The following is a 17021-nucleotide window of genomic DNA, read 5'->3' as shown; positions in this document are numbered from 1 at the left end:
CTCCAGGTTCACTGCCGGCCCTCCTGACCACCCAGCAGAGAACCCCAGCGGGCAGGGCACAGGCCCCGGCACTGAATCCCACTGGCTGACGGTCCCACCTGGGTCAGGGTGTGTCAGGCTTTGACTGGTTGGGCCTGGGCTGTGTGCCCAGCCCAGGTGTGCATCCCACCCACTGCACATGGGAGCCGGGCGGCTCGCAGGGTGAAACAGCCAGGTACTGTTATCCAAGGAAGGGAGGGCAGGCTAGGCCAGCCTTGGGAAGTTTTCAATTCCATCTCAGGACTCTCTCTGCAACGGGCGACGAGGGATCAGCTACAAAAGTTCACCAGTGCAGCCAACCTCGCTGGTATTTTTTAGTCGCACATTAGAGATACAGTGAATGAACGGGAGAGAAGTCACAACCCTCACAAGCCTTTTCAATCTCTGTTTTACGCTTTTCCTCCCTGCTGTGTAAAATGCGTTTCCTATTCATTTATTTCAGCAGCTGTATCAATAGCTAAGAGCTGCAAACGAAGCTGATAATCACTTGGTTTCACACAAGAAAACAGAGACCAGAAGTAAAAGAAGGAACCATCAGTAGTTTTGCTAAACGCCCCATTTATTCTGCAATCAAGGTTCAGAAATGTGGGGACACAAGTGCAGGCTGAGGAATCTCTGTGCAGCTGTCGCGTCACAGCCACACTTGAGGGGGGATGGTGATGACGGCGCCTCTGCACAGTAATCCCCCTTCTTTTGTTTAAAGCGAACATGGTGAGGACGGATTACCCATCAGCAAACCTCTCTGCTCTAATCTTTAAGAACCAGCGGGGCCTTCACTTGTTCGGCCACCTCCTTGCCGGCCAGCGCCTCGACAATCGCCAGAGCAAACTCGAAGCTGGTTCCCGGACCCCGGCTGGTGAGGATCAGGCCGTCCCTTTCCACACGGTTCTCTGAGTAGCTGTAATGACCTTCGAAATAAAAACAAAAAAGGGTTACGTCCCAATGGGCTATGCTGGACAGCAAGGAACACCACTCAGCAGTCCCATTCCCTTACAGCACTGCTACTGGTCTCATGAAAATTAAAACAAGCACAAGCAAAAACCCCAGGACAACAACGAGGTGGCCAGTCACTGGCAACCCTTAGGCACTCCCAGCTCTGGAAGCACAGCGGGAAGATACCGAGGCCGCCACGCACAGCAAAGAGCAGGAGAAGCGAACAACTGCTGAAATGAAGCGTGTGAACACATGTGACTTCAACACAGCTGCATAAGACCTCGTATGTGTGCGGGGGACGCCGGAGTGAACGCTAAGCACTCACGTTTCTATTCCACAACACAGGCAAGTGTCAATTCTGTGAAATGAAGGGTAGAGAAGACGCACCCTAAAGTATGACTGCAAGAGTTCAGGAAATGCCACCCCAAAATAGGCTGCTTTGGTATACTGATTATTTTGAGCTAAAAGCACTTGAAAAACAGCACAGGCAGGGAGAGGGAGTGGCTTCCTCTCAATCTCCTTTCCTGCCTAAAGACAGATCATCCAGAAGGAGCTCATAAATCCCCTCCAGGGAGTCTCATCAACCAGGAGAGGAAACTAGAAGTTGACACCACACCCAGACAAACTTTGTCACAAACTATCATTCCTCCCATCTACTCTTCGAAGGGTCCCTTCATCTTTCCTAAAAGCCAATTATGCTCCCCTGAGAGGCCTACCTCCCCGTCCCCTTTCTCTATTAGGATGGTATTTATTTAAGCCAGAATTCTAAACCATCTCAGGGAGTTACTCATTTTTCTCTGGGTATCTCCCATGTATACATGTTAATAAACTTGTTTTCCTCTGGTCAATCTGTCTTTTTTTTTTTTTTTTTTGCGGTACGCGGGCCTCTCACTGCTGTGGCCTCTCCCGTTGCGGAGCACAGGCTCCGGACGCGCAGGCTCAGCGGCCACGGCTCATGGGCCCAGCCGCTCCGCGGCATGTGGGACCTTCCCGGACCGGGGCACGAACCCATGTCCCCTGCATCGGCAGGCGGACTCTCAACCACTGCGCCACCAGGGAAGCCCCCCCACCTTTTTTGGTTTTTTTCAGGGGTCTCAACTAAGAACTCAGAAGGGTAGAGGGAAAATGATTTTTCCTTCCCTACAAAATGCTGGAGGAAAGGGGGATGAGGCTGAATTGGTGTTGAAGGTAGAAACTACCTGTGATGCCGACTACCTAGGTAACGCGCACACACGCTCTCTGCTGCCTCAAAATCAAACAAGCACAAACTACACATAACAGATCGGGAGCGGGGAGAGGGAGGCGCGGAGGGAGAAACCACACTCACTTGTCAGGGACTACTTTCCTTCTGCGGCCCCAGTTGGCTGTGCTTCTCCTATATTCCCAGAAAGTAAACGATACCGCCTCCGGGCAAGTCTCAGGGCACGAAGCTGGGATTCCCTGCACCAGCCCCCACAGCTCTCACCCTGCACGCCAGGCAGGCGGTCAGCAGACCCTCCCTCCGCGCGCAGCACCAGTGCCCCACGCGACCTGCCCCACCGCCCTCTCCCGCCTGGAGCTGCCGCCGGGCACACTGCACTCTTTACGGCCCCACGAGGGGCCCGGGCTGCTCCCTCTGCCCAGGAAGCTCTTCTCAGCGACTTGCTCTTTCAATTTCAGCATCAGCACCAAGCCCCTAGAGAGGGCACCTGTGACCCCTCTCTAGACCAGGTCCCTCAGGTCACTCCATCACAGCCAGTGCCCTCCCAGCGCCGAGGAAACAGTCTGTCTCCTGTTTACTGTCTATTCTGTAAAACGCTGAGCCTTCACCTGCCCGTCTGGCCCAGGGTATTGATGGCACCAAGGGGGTGCCCCCGAGTACCAGGTAAATGAAAGAATGAATGACGCTCCTCCGCCTGCTGCCTGACTGCCGTTCCCTCCACACTCAGCACCACCAAAACGGGAACCTTCCCGAAGCGCACATCAGAGCACACCCAGTGCCCCCAGGAGAAGCCTTCGCCAACTGTCTCCAGCACCCTGAGGTGACCCTGAACTCCACGTCACGGTGCACAAACGCCGGGGCCTGGCCTGCGCACAGCGACCGGACCGGAAGGAACCAGAGGGGAGACGGAGGCAGCCGCATCCAGGCGGGAGCAAACGGTACCTGGATGGGACAGCGGCAACGGACAGGAAACGAAGGTCTGAGATGTACCCCGGAGGTCAAATGCCCAGGCCTTGGGGACAGACTCGATGTGGAGAGACATCAAGGGTGACTCCCAGCCGCCTGTCCTGGGCAACCGGGTGGGCGGGTGGTGGCACCACTCAGCGACGTGGGACACGAAGGACAGAGGGTCCTCTGTGAGATCCCACCACACCCAGTCCCGCAGCGAGAGCCAGGCACGCAGCGCACACACCGCCTCTGAACCCCTCCCCTCCCCTCCCCCACGCTCAGTGCAGACCTCCTGCCAGTCCCCCCCACCCCCGCCCCGAGAACACCTGACGACCTGGCTCTATCTTGTTCCCTTTTCTGTTCCCAGAGCCTAAGGAAGAGCTCAGGAAATGCCTGTTCAGTGAACACATACAGAAAAACGTCTCCTGGGACTTCCCTGGCAGTCCAGTGGTTAAGAATCCGCCTTCCAATGCAGGGGACATGTGTTCGATCCCTGGTCGGGGAACTAAGATCCCACATGCCGCGGGGCAACTAAGCCCCCACACCGCAACTACTGAGCCCGCGCACTGCAACTAAGACCCAACGCAGCCAAAACAAAAAAAAAAGAAGTCTCCTGAGCAAGATGCTTCTGCTGCATTAATGAGCTATAGAAACGACGTCCTGATGCTCATGTCCTTTCAAAGTGGATGAATAACACCTTCAGTGATTTATGTCTTCCTAAACCTCATTAAAAATCACCTCACCCACTGAAATAACTGACTACAGTAAGTGAAACATTTCCTAGTTACACTTTTTTAGAAGAAAAGAGGATTCCTGGTTTGAGGGCCAGAGGTTTTCCTAATCTAACCTCATTTCCTGATGGTTAAAGATCATTTTAAATGCTGAACTAGAAAACTGGCTGGGCTGGGTCTCCTGGAGCTGAGACGGACAGGTCAGCGGGAGGCACGGCTCTAAACGGTTCACTTAACAACCTCTTTGTGGGTAAAATATTACAAATACAGCCTGAACTGGTTAAAGATGTTTAAAGGTTCCATGTTCTCAGAATCTCAACCAGGAAGAGCAAAAGGTCTACTTACGGACCACCTCCACCTAGTGGCGACAATGAAGAAAACCCCCCGCGCACCAGCCAATTCCCGGCCAACCCGCAGGAGGCATTCATTCCCTGTTAACTTTAAGCAAACACTCCAAAGCCTCTCTCAAAGCCCAGAGATGAAGCACCGGGGGAGGCCAGGGGGCAGGGGGCAGCAACTAACGGCAGCTTTTACCTGCACACCCATCACCTACATGGTCTGGGCGCCACAGGTGGAGGAGTCGCCACAGAGACGGGGCGTCCCAGAGAGCCCGCGATATTTACTAGCTGGCCCTTCAAGGAAAAGCCGCCGACCCCTGAGCACAGCAGCTCTGGGTTCAAATCCAGGTCTGCCATTCAGTAGCTGTCTGACCTCTCGGAGCCTCCTTTTTCTCTTCTGTAAAATGCGGATGATACCAACCTAACAGGATGATTATGGGAACCCAACCAAACCAAACGCCAGCACGAAGTGGTGGTGTCATTACTGCAGACATGGCCGGGTAGGGGCAGCCTGTTCGCCGCGGCGTCCCCAGCACTCAGCCCAGAGCCAGGCCTGCTGATCTCAACACGGTGTTCACACGAGGACGAGACAGAGGCCCCCCCGGAGGAGACATCCAGGAAGCGACTGCAGCGCCACCTCTCAGAACGTTCTGAGGGGGGAGAAACTGCCAACATTCTTCTCTTACGAGAGGACTTACGTGTAAGAGGACAGAATGCAATGCTGGTAACTTAGGCGTGTGGGGGGGCCTCACCAGGACAGAGGCGGGGCCCCAGTTCCGGCCTGGCTCCAACAAGTGGCCTCGCCTCCCGAGGCGAGGTGAAGCCAACACCTGCCTTGCTGGGCACCGGGGCTGCAAGGCTTGAGATAGTGCACAGGAATATACCCTGTAGGTGCCCGAGAGTTAACGATCTCATCTTTTTCTACTTCTGATCCGCCTCAACTTCCTGAGGCGTTACAAGGAAAGAGCCACAAAGATACATGTGCAGATAATGGGGAACATGTTCCACTCCTTCCTTCTCATGTGTCGTAACTACTAAAGGAAGCCCGATTCTGTTCTTTCTAACCCTCCAAAACCCCTCCATTAGCTCAAAGTAAATTAAATCCCTACACTAAAAAGTGCCCAGAAACCAGAGCCTTTAAAAAAAAAAAAATCAATTTTCACACAGATGGTTTTACTGACAACTTGGTATCTTTCTGCCAACTAAAATCATAGATTTTTCAAGAAAATACTACTTTGGATCAGATTTAAGAATATGCAGAATCTGCAACACCGAGAGTGAACCCTGACATAAACTATGGACTTTAGGTGATGATGACACATCAGCGCAGGTTCATCGACTGTAGCAAAGGCACCGTCTGGTGGAGGAAAGGAAGCTGATGGTGAGGGGGATGGGGTGGGGTACTGGGGGTTTAGGGAAACACTGTACTTTTCTGCTTAATTTTACTGTGAACGTAACACTCCTCTAAAAAATAAGGTCTATTAATCTTTTTAAAAAGGCAGTGAATGAAAAATGCATCACTTTACTTTGTGATGAAAGCAACAACATAAGAAAAAATTTACTTGCCCTACTTTTAGTTCAGAATAAGTCCAGAGGAGAACAGAGATAGACAAGAAAATCCATCAGTCGCGCAGCTGTTTTCAAATCCGCTTTTGATACTATTAGTCTTTTTTTTTTCCCAACATCTTTACTGGAGTATAATTGCTTTACAACGGTGTGTTAGTTTCTGCTGTATAACAAAGTGAATCAGCTGTACGTGTACATATATCCCCATATCTCCTCCCTCTTGCGTCTCCCTCCCACCCTCCCTAACTATTAGTCTTTTTATTTAGCCACTGGTTTTTGGTTGGTGGGTGTTTTAAACGGAGCTGGTCACTCGGTCTCCCCACCGGCTGAACGCCAGTCGAGCCACTTTTGGCTTCTAAGTGGGAATTTGTTATTCCCTGCACTTATCCACACCAGCGTGATTCTTCTTTCTCTCTGCATGTTCCAGGGTCTCTGCCTCCCTGTGATATGCACTACAGGGAAAGGTGGCAGAGGAAGATACCACCTGACAAAAGACACTACCTGGTTGGTGCTCTGAATGTCACACTGAGCAGCAGTGGCTACACAGCTGTACATCCAGGAGCTTGCTTACATTGTTTTGCTGTTAATTACACACTGCCTCATGTTTTTAAATTTGATGCACATGTCTCTGCAAACTGTTAACTCTTGGAGGGCAGAGACAATGATGTGCTTTTTAAAAATAATCTCCAAGTGACAAGCAACAATAAGAGAATTTTTTTAAAAGTTGATAAATTACCAAAAAAGGTTACAATATCAGGTTAAAAAAGCAAGCTGTAGAATATACTTACTAGATCTCATGTGAGTAACAATATTAAACTGCAAAGGATAATGAGTATGTGCAGAGAAAATTCTAGAGTTTCACAGGAAAACTTAATAGAAGTTAAATCTGAAAAGTAGAAAGGTGCTGGGGAAGTTAGAGAGAAGAGAAACATCTCCTTTTACTTCACCCCTTTCTGTACTGTTTGCATTTTTTTTTTTTTTACCATGAATAGAAATTGTTTTCATGAAAATAAATGAATAAAAGTTACACATCTAGCTGATATTTATAAAAGAAGCCCATGAGGGAAGGAACAGGCCTGCCTGCCACCCGGGCCTCCTCTGGAAGAAGGGAGCAATGTCCATTTTACTTTGGATTGTGGGCAAAAGGGCACATTCTGAAATCGCTATCAAGGTTTAAAATTTACCCTCAGGCCGCTGGCAAAGTATTGAGTAAAAATACTAGTTAAACTGGCATTCTGCAGCAACTCAGAGCCAGGCCAGCCTCTGGCTCAGCGCCTGCGTCCCCGTTAGGGTGCATGTCTGCAGACCCACACCGTCAGGGGGTGCACGCGTAGACACCCACACCATTGGTCCGTCTCTCTCACTGAAACACTTGCAAAGAAAGTGAGGAACACATCACACCCCAACCCACAGAGAATCCCTATGTACTACTGTCTACCAAGTGGGAGATAATGCTATAGCACAGCTTTCTGAGTAGGTCTTTTAGCACATTACAATATAAGCGTGTACTTACTTCCGTCCATCATTTTGTCTTTAGCAAGTGGGTGTGTTGTAACTTTGCTTCCAAAACCTATTTCATGAGCCAACAGAGCCGTAGGTCCTAAAAAGAAGATGAATAAAAAGACTTAAATGTAGACACAGAAAAACCCATGTTTTAAAAATCGCAGCAGCAAAAATATTCTTCAAAATCAGGGGCTCTTACCTAAAATACACTTATGATTCTGAAACTAAACACTTCTCAGTATGAGAGGTAAAGTATGTCTATAATAAACCATCTGCTGAGCACATGCGGCAAAAACGTACAAACTTAAAACACATCAATAACCATTTAATCAAAAATATCTACTTTTATAGCCGAGGAGCAAACAGATAAATAGAACATGCCCCCTCGAGGGACAGGCTGCAAGTGTAACAGGGGTACAAAGGAGGGCGAGACCACGGAGGGCAAAACGTCCTGCCTTACCCTTTGCAGATGGAAGATTTAGTTACACATGAAAGGCAACTAGTACTCTCTGAACCCCTGGGCTTGGCTGCTATTTTACAGACTAGTTTTATTTTTCTACTTGAGAATGAAAAATTAGCACTCATCCATCTGTCTATCCAAATGTATCAGGTAGTAGGATTATTAAAATGAACGGGACACTGTCCCACCCCAAAGGAGACACCTGTGAAATGCCCACGTCTGAGATACAAAGGCACTGGCGTTTCTGTCTTACAACTACGCACTTAAGAACCCTGCACCAATGCCCCCTGTGGTCCCCTACATGCTCCCTCTTAAAATGAAGGTTAAAAAAAAATATGCTGGTGCTAACTTGAGATTTTTATGAATGGTCAACTTCACGGATAATCACAAGCATATTTTGTAGGTAACAGTCCTCAAATAGGGACTAAGACAAAAAAGGTTTTATACCTTTGTTATCTTAAAACTTTTAGAAAAGTAGTTTTTCTACCCTTTTCCTCTAAGCCACCAAAAAAATAACAAAAGAAAAACTTTCTAAGGCCTAATGTCACACCTAGAAAAACTTCAGAAGAGCACCGCGGCCTTCTAAACGGTTAGCGCACTGTGGTTAACGTCCCAGGACGGACTCTGCACACTTTAACTCCAGCAAACCCAAGCACTTGCTCTTATGACCTCTCGTTTTACAGCACCGTTCCAAGGATAAAGTGGTTGTATAACGGACCTACCTACAGGCTACTCAGATCTTACCTGCTACTAACAGGAAGATCAGACAAATGATACGTAATTACATAAGCTTTCTATCTTAACGTCAGGTGTCAGTTTCATATCAAGTCCTCATTTATATCTTAACTCGAAAGCCTCTTAAATATACTTGACGCCCCCTTCCTCCTTACTTGTATGCTGCATATGAGAGCTATGTTTGGTAGCAAATCCTAAGAGTGTGTGTAAAAATTGAGTAATTATCTCAATTTTTATTTGATGTATTCATGAATTACCTTTAATTCTTATTTTGTAAGATTTTAAGAAAAAATAATTTCCTACATCATATATTTTAAAGCAAATTTCAAGCGATGACTGACCGTACATGAGGACAGCAGGCCACACAGCAAGCCAGGCATATTTAGGCTGCTCCCTCCAGGTGATAAAATGGCTGCCTATAACATTAATGACCGTACGGTAAGCTCATAATTACTGCTTGCCGGGGCTTCAGAATCCTAGCTGGAAAACTCGAGGGGATACTTAACTGCTCCTATTACTTGAGATTCCGGTGGATGAAATGTGGCCGAGTCTGCAACAGGGGTCCAGCTCTGAGCAGCGAGCAGAAGGTTCAGGGAACAGAGGGTACAGTGGACAGAATCGCCTTGGGAGGCCCGGAGGCGAAAGCCAACAGCGCCACCGTGTGGTGATGTACAGAGGGAACACCAGGTCCCGCGAGCGCCCCCAGCTTGCACCTGCAGCCCAGCGCTTGCCCGCACACAGCCTGCTCGTCACCTCCAGGCTTCCTTCCCCTGCCCCACCCAGAGTGAATCTCGTTTTATTTTCTTCTCAAGACAGCCTCCCTTCCAATTTCTGTCTCTCCCATTCACTCCACATTAGGGGCTAAGCTAATATTCCTTCAGTTCAATAAACCGTTCCCAATTCCTAGCTGCGACATTTAAGAATCATCTTGTTCTCATCTGCCGATTTAAACACCCGGATCTCTCCCATTACTCGTTCCAAACGCCATCACGCTTCTCCTACTTTGTGCACCACCCAGCGGGGCAGTGCCGGACATTCAACAAGACAACAGGTCACTAGCTCCGTTCACTTTACCATGTGGATGTAAATGACGACAAGGCCTGTGTGCCTTAGCAGCGTGGGATTCAAGTCTGCCTGAACACAAAACCCTGAACCAGATGTGGCTGATAATTCTGCTACTGTGGTGACACAAAATGACAAACTGATAACGCGCTTTTTACTTGCAACACAGTCCTAAGAGGACAAGCCCAGCCCAAACCCTTCCTTTCTTCCTTTAGGTGAAGCGCTGAAAATGAGGCAGAGGTGAGGGGCAGCACGTGGGGGGGGGGGGTGGGGGGTGGACTAAGCCCTTGCCTGAATGACGGCACCTCTGTCTTCCTCCACAAGGAGGGCTGCAGCTGCTTGGGCTGCAGCGTCCTTCAGCAGAGAGAAACCCCCGAGCCCCAGGGCAGGTCAGAGGTCAGTGCTGACCGGAACCCACGGACGGGGCTTGCCAGGTGGTTGCCCCTCAGTCCTTCCCGGTCTTTAATGCAGAGGTTCTCAAACATTTAGCTATTATACGAGTTACATTTATCAATATCTGCCACGCTAGAAATTAAAACTGGGACAGGTTTACAACATAAGAATCCTCAAGCGCACAAGCCATGCCTGAGTGGTGACATCGTCATACTCTGATGTCACTCCTGCGAGAGTAAGAAGGAAAAAGGCAAATAATGTGTTAATAGTATGTGCTTTGCCCTTACGAACCCTTTGAAAAAACTCCGAGAACCACTGCTGTAATGCAGTCCCCAGATCCCCGGCCTATGACTTCTTTTAAAAAGTCTATTGTATTGAAGAGAATATCAACGCATCATTTTATTTAACCATCCATACATTCATCTCTTTATTTGCTCTTTTTGACAAACATTTAATGAAGACCTATGAATAAGGAAGGCACCTGCCAAAATTACACTATGAAAAAAATGCAAGATGGCAGAATATCATCTGATATTAGAGCAAAAAGGATGGACTTTAAAATGGTATCAAAAACCAAAGTATTACTAGGTTTCAAAGATGTGGAGACATCGACAAAGCACCACCAGCCTTACTCTAAATTAAGTGGCAGAGAATACAGTACCTAAGACCCAGCACTGAACACTGGGGACCAGGCAGGAAGCCCCCCAGGGCAAGCACAGGCCAGAGCAGTGACGCTACGCTGGCCCAAGTCTTGCCGCCCCTGTGCGGGCAGGAGTACTTCCTGGCACGGGGATTTGCCGTAAGAAGCTGTTTACTGAGTGCCAGAGGGGCCACGTTCTCCTGCAGGTCCACCAAACAGGGAAAACACTAAGTTTCACAGAATGTAGACCAAAGGCAGGGAGAGGCAGAAAACGCAACTGTAGTAATTTCTGAGATGCCATCAACCTCATGCCCCAAACTAAATACACCGATACAGATGTCCTTCACGCCTTAGGAAGGGGAAGAAATACTGGGAACACGATCTTGTAATTAAAGACGACCCCGTCACGTATTTTTTGAAGAAAGCCAACAACACACTTGAACACAGGACGGCTCTGTACTTACCCGCACAGATTGCGGCGATGAGGCCCTTCCTCTTTTCTTGTTCCTTCAGGACCTCCTTCACAGCAGGGGACTAGTCAAAGAAAACCAAAAACACAGCAAGCTGTCATTAAGCTGCAGCCAATCTCTGGCTGGCAACTTTGGCAGAATCTGATTTTAGCTTAAACCACAAGATCTTCCATCTATTTTTCAACAATACTGCTAAATCATCAATATAAAAACTACCAAATTCGTAGTGTTTCTACATCCTTAAACCCAGTCAAGGCATTTATTATAAGAAAAAGGTACCCTTTTCTTAAAGATGTTTAAAGATAAGAAAAGCAAGTTCCCTTGGGCATATTAACCCTTGCCATTTTGTACTCTAGGGAGAAAGACACAGAAGGGAGGAAATGTGTTGTTTTGGGTGCTTTCAGACAGCAAAGCAGGGAGCAGAGCTCAGCAGTCCCAAATGCCTCATGAGCTTCTGTGTGCCATGCCCCTGCCACCTCTCTCTCTTCTTCTTCCTGCAGGCTGACTCTTCACATAAGACAAAATGAAGAAGCAGCGGCTTCTTTTATGCCATTTTTCATTCAAGCTGGCAGCTCCAGCCCCCTGCGACCTCCCCAACCCCGATGGTTGAGTAGACAGCCAATCTCTTTATCTTTCTAGGCTTAACCCTTCACAAGCACAAAATTAATCATTCTGCTGCGGTTGAGGGAAAAAAAACAAGTAGTCTTACATTTGGACTGTATTCACAGAATCTGTTCATAACTGTTTCACCAATTCCGCTTACTTCTATAGTAAATGTTATTAGAAACGGTTTTTTAAAAATTAAGCTAGAACACCACTTTGTTAATTTCACCTTTTCCTGATCTATTCACAGCCTCCTTCCTGAAATATTTTAGCAGCAAACCCAGCAGAATACGAGACGCTGAAGCCCCCCAGATTTACCTGGGATAAATTCTGTGCGCCCAGACCACCTCCTGGCATAACCACCACATCGTAAGGTCCCTGTAACAGTTCAAAAAATGAAAAAGGACGTGAAGATGTTTCACTTGAAGTGTGCGTTAAGCAGGAACACTTTCACATCAGAGCAAAAAGCTGTTCACAGAAGAACAGTTAAATTAGGGGGTTCTCTATGATGGGATATTGTAACTAGTAAAAAATGCAGAAAATCTGTATACAGTAACATGAAATGATGTCTATGCTGCAGAACTGCAAGCGTATCATTATCTCATTCCTGTACAAAGAATAAATATACACACGCATGTAGATGCATGTGTGTACACACCTCTCAATGCCCTCACATACATGTGTACAGTATACAGACACTCATGGACAAAGGAGATCACCAACTGAGGCAGGGTGGGGGGAAGGCGAGAACAAGAAAGGGACATTTAACGTTTGATTCTGCGTTTGTCTACACCGCGTGAATTGTTTTCAACAAGAATGTACATAGTAATAAATAACTAAAAACAAAACAAACTCTAAAAGGCACAAAAAGTTTTTTTTAACCTTATGAAAAATGGAACTTGGAGGATAAAAATGATGTAATATTTTAGTATCCCAGATACCAAAACAGCCTAGAAGTCTAATGATTTCAAACTTGCTGAAATTACAAATAGAAATTGGTTTAATACAATATCTTAAATTGTTAAAAGCTTTAAAAATTTAGTCATTAAGCAAATTATGAAATGAAAATTTACATTTTTAGTCCAACATATACTATTTAGAGTTACTTTTAAAGACTGTAAAATGTCCTATGTTGTTTTAAAACCAACCAAAGCTTAGAACAGTATTTGTGAAGTCCAGAATTTTTTTCACTCCTTTCAGAAACTGAACTAAACAATACCAGACACCATAGGACAAAAACGAACAGGGAAGGAATATTTACTTCTAGTCTCTCATTTTTAACCTGCTATTTAGAAAGTTTCAACAATTTATGTGAAATACCAATATTCTTACACTCCACAATCTAGCAAATAAATCTGAAATATTTGGATTAGAAAGGAATACACTTTTTCCTATGCATTTGAGAGTGAGGCATAGGGAAATCAGGCTCCAGGTTCCCCAGGAGGGCAGAGATGGCCGTCCACGAGAGGGCTCTGCTTGCTTCTCTGCCACAGCTGTGCTCCAACAGGGTACAGCCTACACTCCTGTCACACCGGCCCCTGAAGCCTGAGCCCGGTGAAACCGTGTGCAAAGGCGTCTGGTATACGTAGCGGGGGTCATGCTTCTGAGGAAAGGGACCACAGCTCTTGACAGATTCCCAGAAGTGTTGGTCCCCCTCAAAAGGAAGAACCGCAATACTGAAAAAGTGACACAATTTCAGGGGACCTCTTACCCTTCCCTTAATCCAACCACAAATCAAGTATGAGTTGTTCCATGTAACATGAATCACACAACCACGTCTCTGTCACTGATAAAGGAAAGAGAAGAAGTAGCTTTCAAGTAAAGAGTAAAAAAGGAATGGGAAATGTCCACTTGACTCTTTTATATTAAGTAACATAATTATAAGCAGAGGACAGGCTGCCTGTATGAGCCAGAACACTGATGAAAGGGTCCCACCCATCCACCCACACTGAGCACACGTGGTATCAGGGACCTGCCAGGTTCCCTGGATACACAGTGGAAAACGGCAAAGTCCTCCACTTCCCAGGGCTTAGTTTAGTACCAAAGACATCCAAGCAAAGTAACTTTCTTAAAATAAGTCTGTGCTAACAACAGTCTTAGATGTAGTCAAGAGACAGTTCAAGAAACTGATAAAGAAGCCAGAGGAAGGAATAATTCCAAGTATATGGAACAAACCTCTTTTTTTGCATCTTCTAGACTGGCATCAGGACAAATGACAACATCTCGGCTACACTGTACCGGGTCTTTTCCAGCCAGACCTGCAACGGTGACCTTAATCTAAGAGAAAGACATCATCACGATATTTAAGAACACTGAAACATAAATTTAGAGTAACATTTCCACAGCTGCCCTGTGTTTTAAAATAACTGGGCAGGAAATACTGCAACCAAACCATGCTGACCTTAGGCTATTAAGATGGCTAAATATATTTAATCACTAGGTCTGTCCCAGTTTGCCTGGAACAGTATGAATTAAAGATGCTGTCCCAGCACCCTGTCTGCTTAGCGTCCTTTCTCCCACAAGTGTTCTGGTTTAGGTGATAAATTATATGATCATCCTATCAATAATCCACCTGGCAAAGTTGCTGTTGCCATTTAACCCTCCTGGTATTTTCTTAAGGTAGAAATACAAGTTAAAACAACGAAATACTACTCCGCCTTGCAAAAATTTACAAAGTTGACTGGAAATACTGGAAAAAATGGGAATCTTCCTCACTGCTGGTGGGCCCACATATTAGTACTTTGGATAGTGATTTGACAAAATCTAGTAACATCAACTGTGCAACTAGCAATTCCTTTTAGGCATAGAGCCTAGAAAAACTGCTACACCTGTGAACAACGAAACCTGTACAAAAATATTACAGTATTAGAATGCTGTGAAACAATAAAGGAATGGATAGATTGGCATATTCCTACAGTGCAATACTAAGCAGCAGTTTTATTTTTTTTTTATTTGACCGTGCCACGTGCGGCATGCGGGATCTTAGTTCCCCAACCAGCGACCGAACCCGTGCCCCCTGCAGGGGAAGCACGGAGTCCTAACCACTGGACTGCCAGGGAATTCTCTACGCAGCACTTTTAAATAAACAAACTGGATCTATGCCTTTACTACAACGTGGGCACTTTATATTATTGATTGTTTCTGTGCCTCAGTTCCTTCAACTGTAAAATGAGAATGGCAATAATTCATAAGGTTATAAAATGTAAAAAAGTTCATGTAAGTGCTTAGAATGATACCTACCACTCAGTAAATGCTATTTAAGCATTCACTATGGTTATATGCGTATATATAGGCTTATACCACAAACATGCAAAATGAGAACCACACTCTAATGCTACTTTAAAGATATGCATGGAATGGATTCACCTCACTGTGAGGACAGCAGTTACCTCTGGGGCAAGAAAGGGAAAGGGATTAGGGAAATTTACAAAGAGGGCTTTGCAATGCCTTCTTCCTTTAAAGCACCTGTTCTGCAAGGCACAGGTCAGAAAGAAATATAGCAAAATGTTAACAAGTAGTAAATGTGCACAGTAGATAAACAGGTGGAATTAGTCCCTGTACTGTCCTGTCCGTTTGAAATACTTCATAAAGTACATGGAACATTACTTTATTCAAAATGACTTATAAAGATCCAAAAATGTTTTAAAGGAGAGGAGGGCTAGAAAACTTTGGGGGACATACTCCAGCTCGTCTCATGACATCGACAGGGATGACCGTCTCCATCTCCTCTGCCCCTGTAGCCAGGATGACCAGAGCTCTTTTTGAAGCCATTTTGATGTTGGATTTTTTAAAGATGTAACTGAAAAAAAAACAAAAGATTTTCGAAAAACTTTCACTGCGACTCTGTAAGAGCCAACAACTTCAATTTTAGGAACATTTTAAAGGAGAGTAACTAAGTGCCTCCTAAGGAAAAGGTTTTGATACACAAACACAACTGAACATGAAAAATGCATTTTAGATTAACACTGGTTTTCACAGCATTTCAACTGATGTTTTTTGAGATGAAAACACAGTAAGGTTGCCAACACGCTGGTATTGTTTAGATTTTCCTTTATCATGTTTTTAAAAATCCAATTTCTAATAATATATTGCAAATGAAAATTTCCAAGACACAAGTACATGGGTCTTTCATTTCACACGATGCGGGGGAGGTACAAAGTCGTCTTTTTTCAAGTACTATTTCACAGAGAAACGACTAAACTTAATTACCTGGGTGAGAAACGAAATACACTCTTTAGCAATTAGCTCCTGAGATTTTTGGAGGGGATTTTTTTTTTTAGTTCCAATAACTGCACTAAAAATTCGGGGGAGGTTAACAGTGCTAAATATCTGAACACACTTTTTTTTTTTTAATAACGGAGAAAAATGGTAATTCCCCCTCACTACGCTCAATGCAGCTAGATTCTCTCTTTGCACTTAGCAAACGCCGTTGTAAACGACGGCTGCTAAGCCAGGGTCTGAACAGTTTTTAGCCTATTCTCTTTCCGCAGTTTGTCTTCCGTGAACTGATCTTGGTAAAACGATGCTAACACACACAGGATTAACTAGCTCCCGGCTGGTGGGATTCTATGCACGCAAATTCCGGCAGCTTTAGCGTTGCTACTACGCTGGCGGCCTAACGGCGCCGTCTGCTTATCTCAGAAGGCCGCCCACTCCTCAAACGCTGCGAGACGCCGGCCGGGTCCGCGCCGCCTCCGGGACCCCCCGAGGGTCCAGCGGGCGGCCCGCGCGCCCTCGCCGCCCGCGGCGCCACGGCCTGCGCACACGTCGGGTTCCCCAAGGTCCCGACCTGAACCTCGCCTCTTCCCAAGGACGCGGAGCCTCAGCCCGTTCCGGTGGCACCTCTACCCGGAGGACGACAGGGCCAGAACCGAACTAACCCAGGACGCACGCAGGCACGCAACCCAGCACGCACGCGCGCCGCCACGCTCCGGGCTCAGCCCCTCATTGCGCAGGCGCTTGCCGTCCGGCTTCTCATCGCCCCTCACTGCGCAGACGCGCGCCGTCCGGCCCGGCTCCTCAGCCTCGCACTGCGCAGACGCATGTCGTTCACATCAAGTTACGTCACATCCGGCCGAACCCACCCTGGAGAACGGGGTGGGGGCACTTGCCCTTCTGCGTGGAGATTGTGCGCATGGGATTGATTCCATTTGGAACAACCGGCACCGCGGGAATCCTGTGGACTCACGTATCTTGCCGAAATCTCCCGCATCCGAGGCATGGTCCGGCGTGCCCCCGGCTCACGCTGAATTTAACCCGGTTTTTTTTGCCGCAGGCCATACGTTTTTTGCTGTGCCGGTCTGGAGAGTGCGTCGGCTTCCTTTAAATACGCATTTTCACAAACTATCTGTAGAATTGTTCCTTCACGCTTCATCTGTGCACTTAGGGCTCCCTCTGCA

The 17021-nt window shown here is 46.8% G+C and overlaps 1 protein-coding gene across 3 annotated transcripts; it reads right to left on the bottom strand.

Moving 5' to 3' along the window:
• Nucleotides 1–577: 577 nt before the first annotated feature.
• Nucleotides 578–16619, bottom strand: PARK7 (Parkinsonism associated deglycase). 3 transcript variants are annotated; one of them, XM_079696448.1, is made up of 7 exons: nt 16503–16619; nt 15304–15421; nt 13798–13899; nt 11941–12000; nt 11014–11083; nt 7270–7356; nt 578–947 (listed from the first exon to the last, which is right to left on the bottom strand). In XM_079696448.1, the coding sequence occupies exons 2-7, from the start codon at nt 15391–15393 to the stop codon at nt 787–789; spliced, it is 570 nt and encodes a 189-aa protein (XP_079552574.1). In that variant the 5' UTR covers nt 15394–15421; nt 16503–16619; the 3' UTR covers nt 578–786. The 3 variants fall into 3 exon arrangements, with proteins under 3 accessions (XP_079552574.1, XP_079552573.1, XP_079552575.1); XM_079696447.1 differs by having other exon boundaries at nt 16412–16550; XM_079696449.1 differs by lacking the exon at nt 16503–16619 and adding an exon at nt 15832–16026.
• Nucleotides 16620–17021: the final 402 nt, after the last annotated feature.

This window comes from Hyperoodon ampullatus (genome assembly GCF_949752795.1).
Source record: "Hyperoodon ampullatus genome assembly, chromosome: 2".
Classification (NCBI taxonomy): domain Eukaryota; kingdom Metazoa; phylum Chordata; class Mammalia; order Artiodactyla; family Ziphiidae; genus Hyperoodon; species Hyperoodon ampullatus.
The sequence above is the reverse complement of the archived record's forward strand: the minus strand, read 5'-3'. Positions and strand labels throughout refer to the sequence as shown.

Bases quoted from the DNA above. Each gene is read 5' to 3' on its own strand.
- PARK7 (XM_079696448.1), bottom strand. From the start codon at position 15,393: ATGGCTTCAAAAAGAGCTCTGGTCATCCTGGCTACAGGGGCAGAGGAG. The intron at 11,084-11,940 runs GTAAATCTGGGG...TTCTTTGACTAG, and splicing joins GCGCACAGAATTTATCCCAG to TCCCCTGCTGTGAAGGAGGT. The intron at 948-7,269 runs GTAAGTACACGC...TTTATTTCGAAG, and splicing joins AGACAAAATGATGGACGGAA to GTCATTACAGCTACTCAGAG.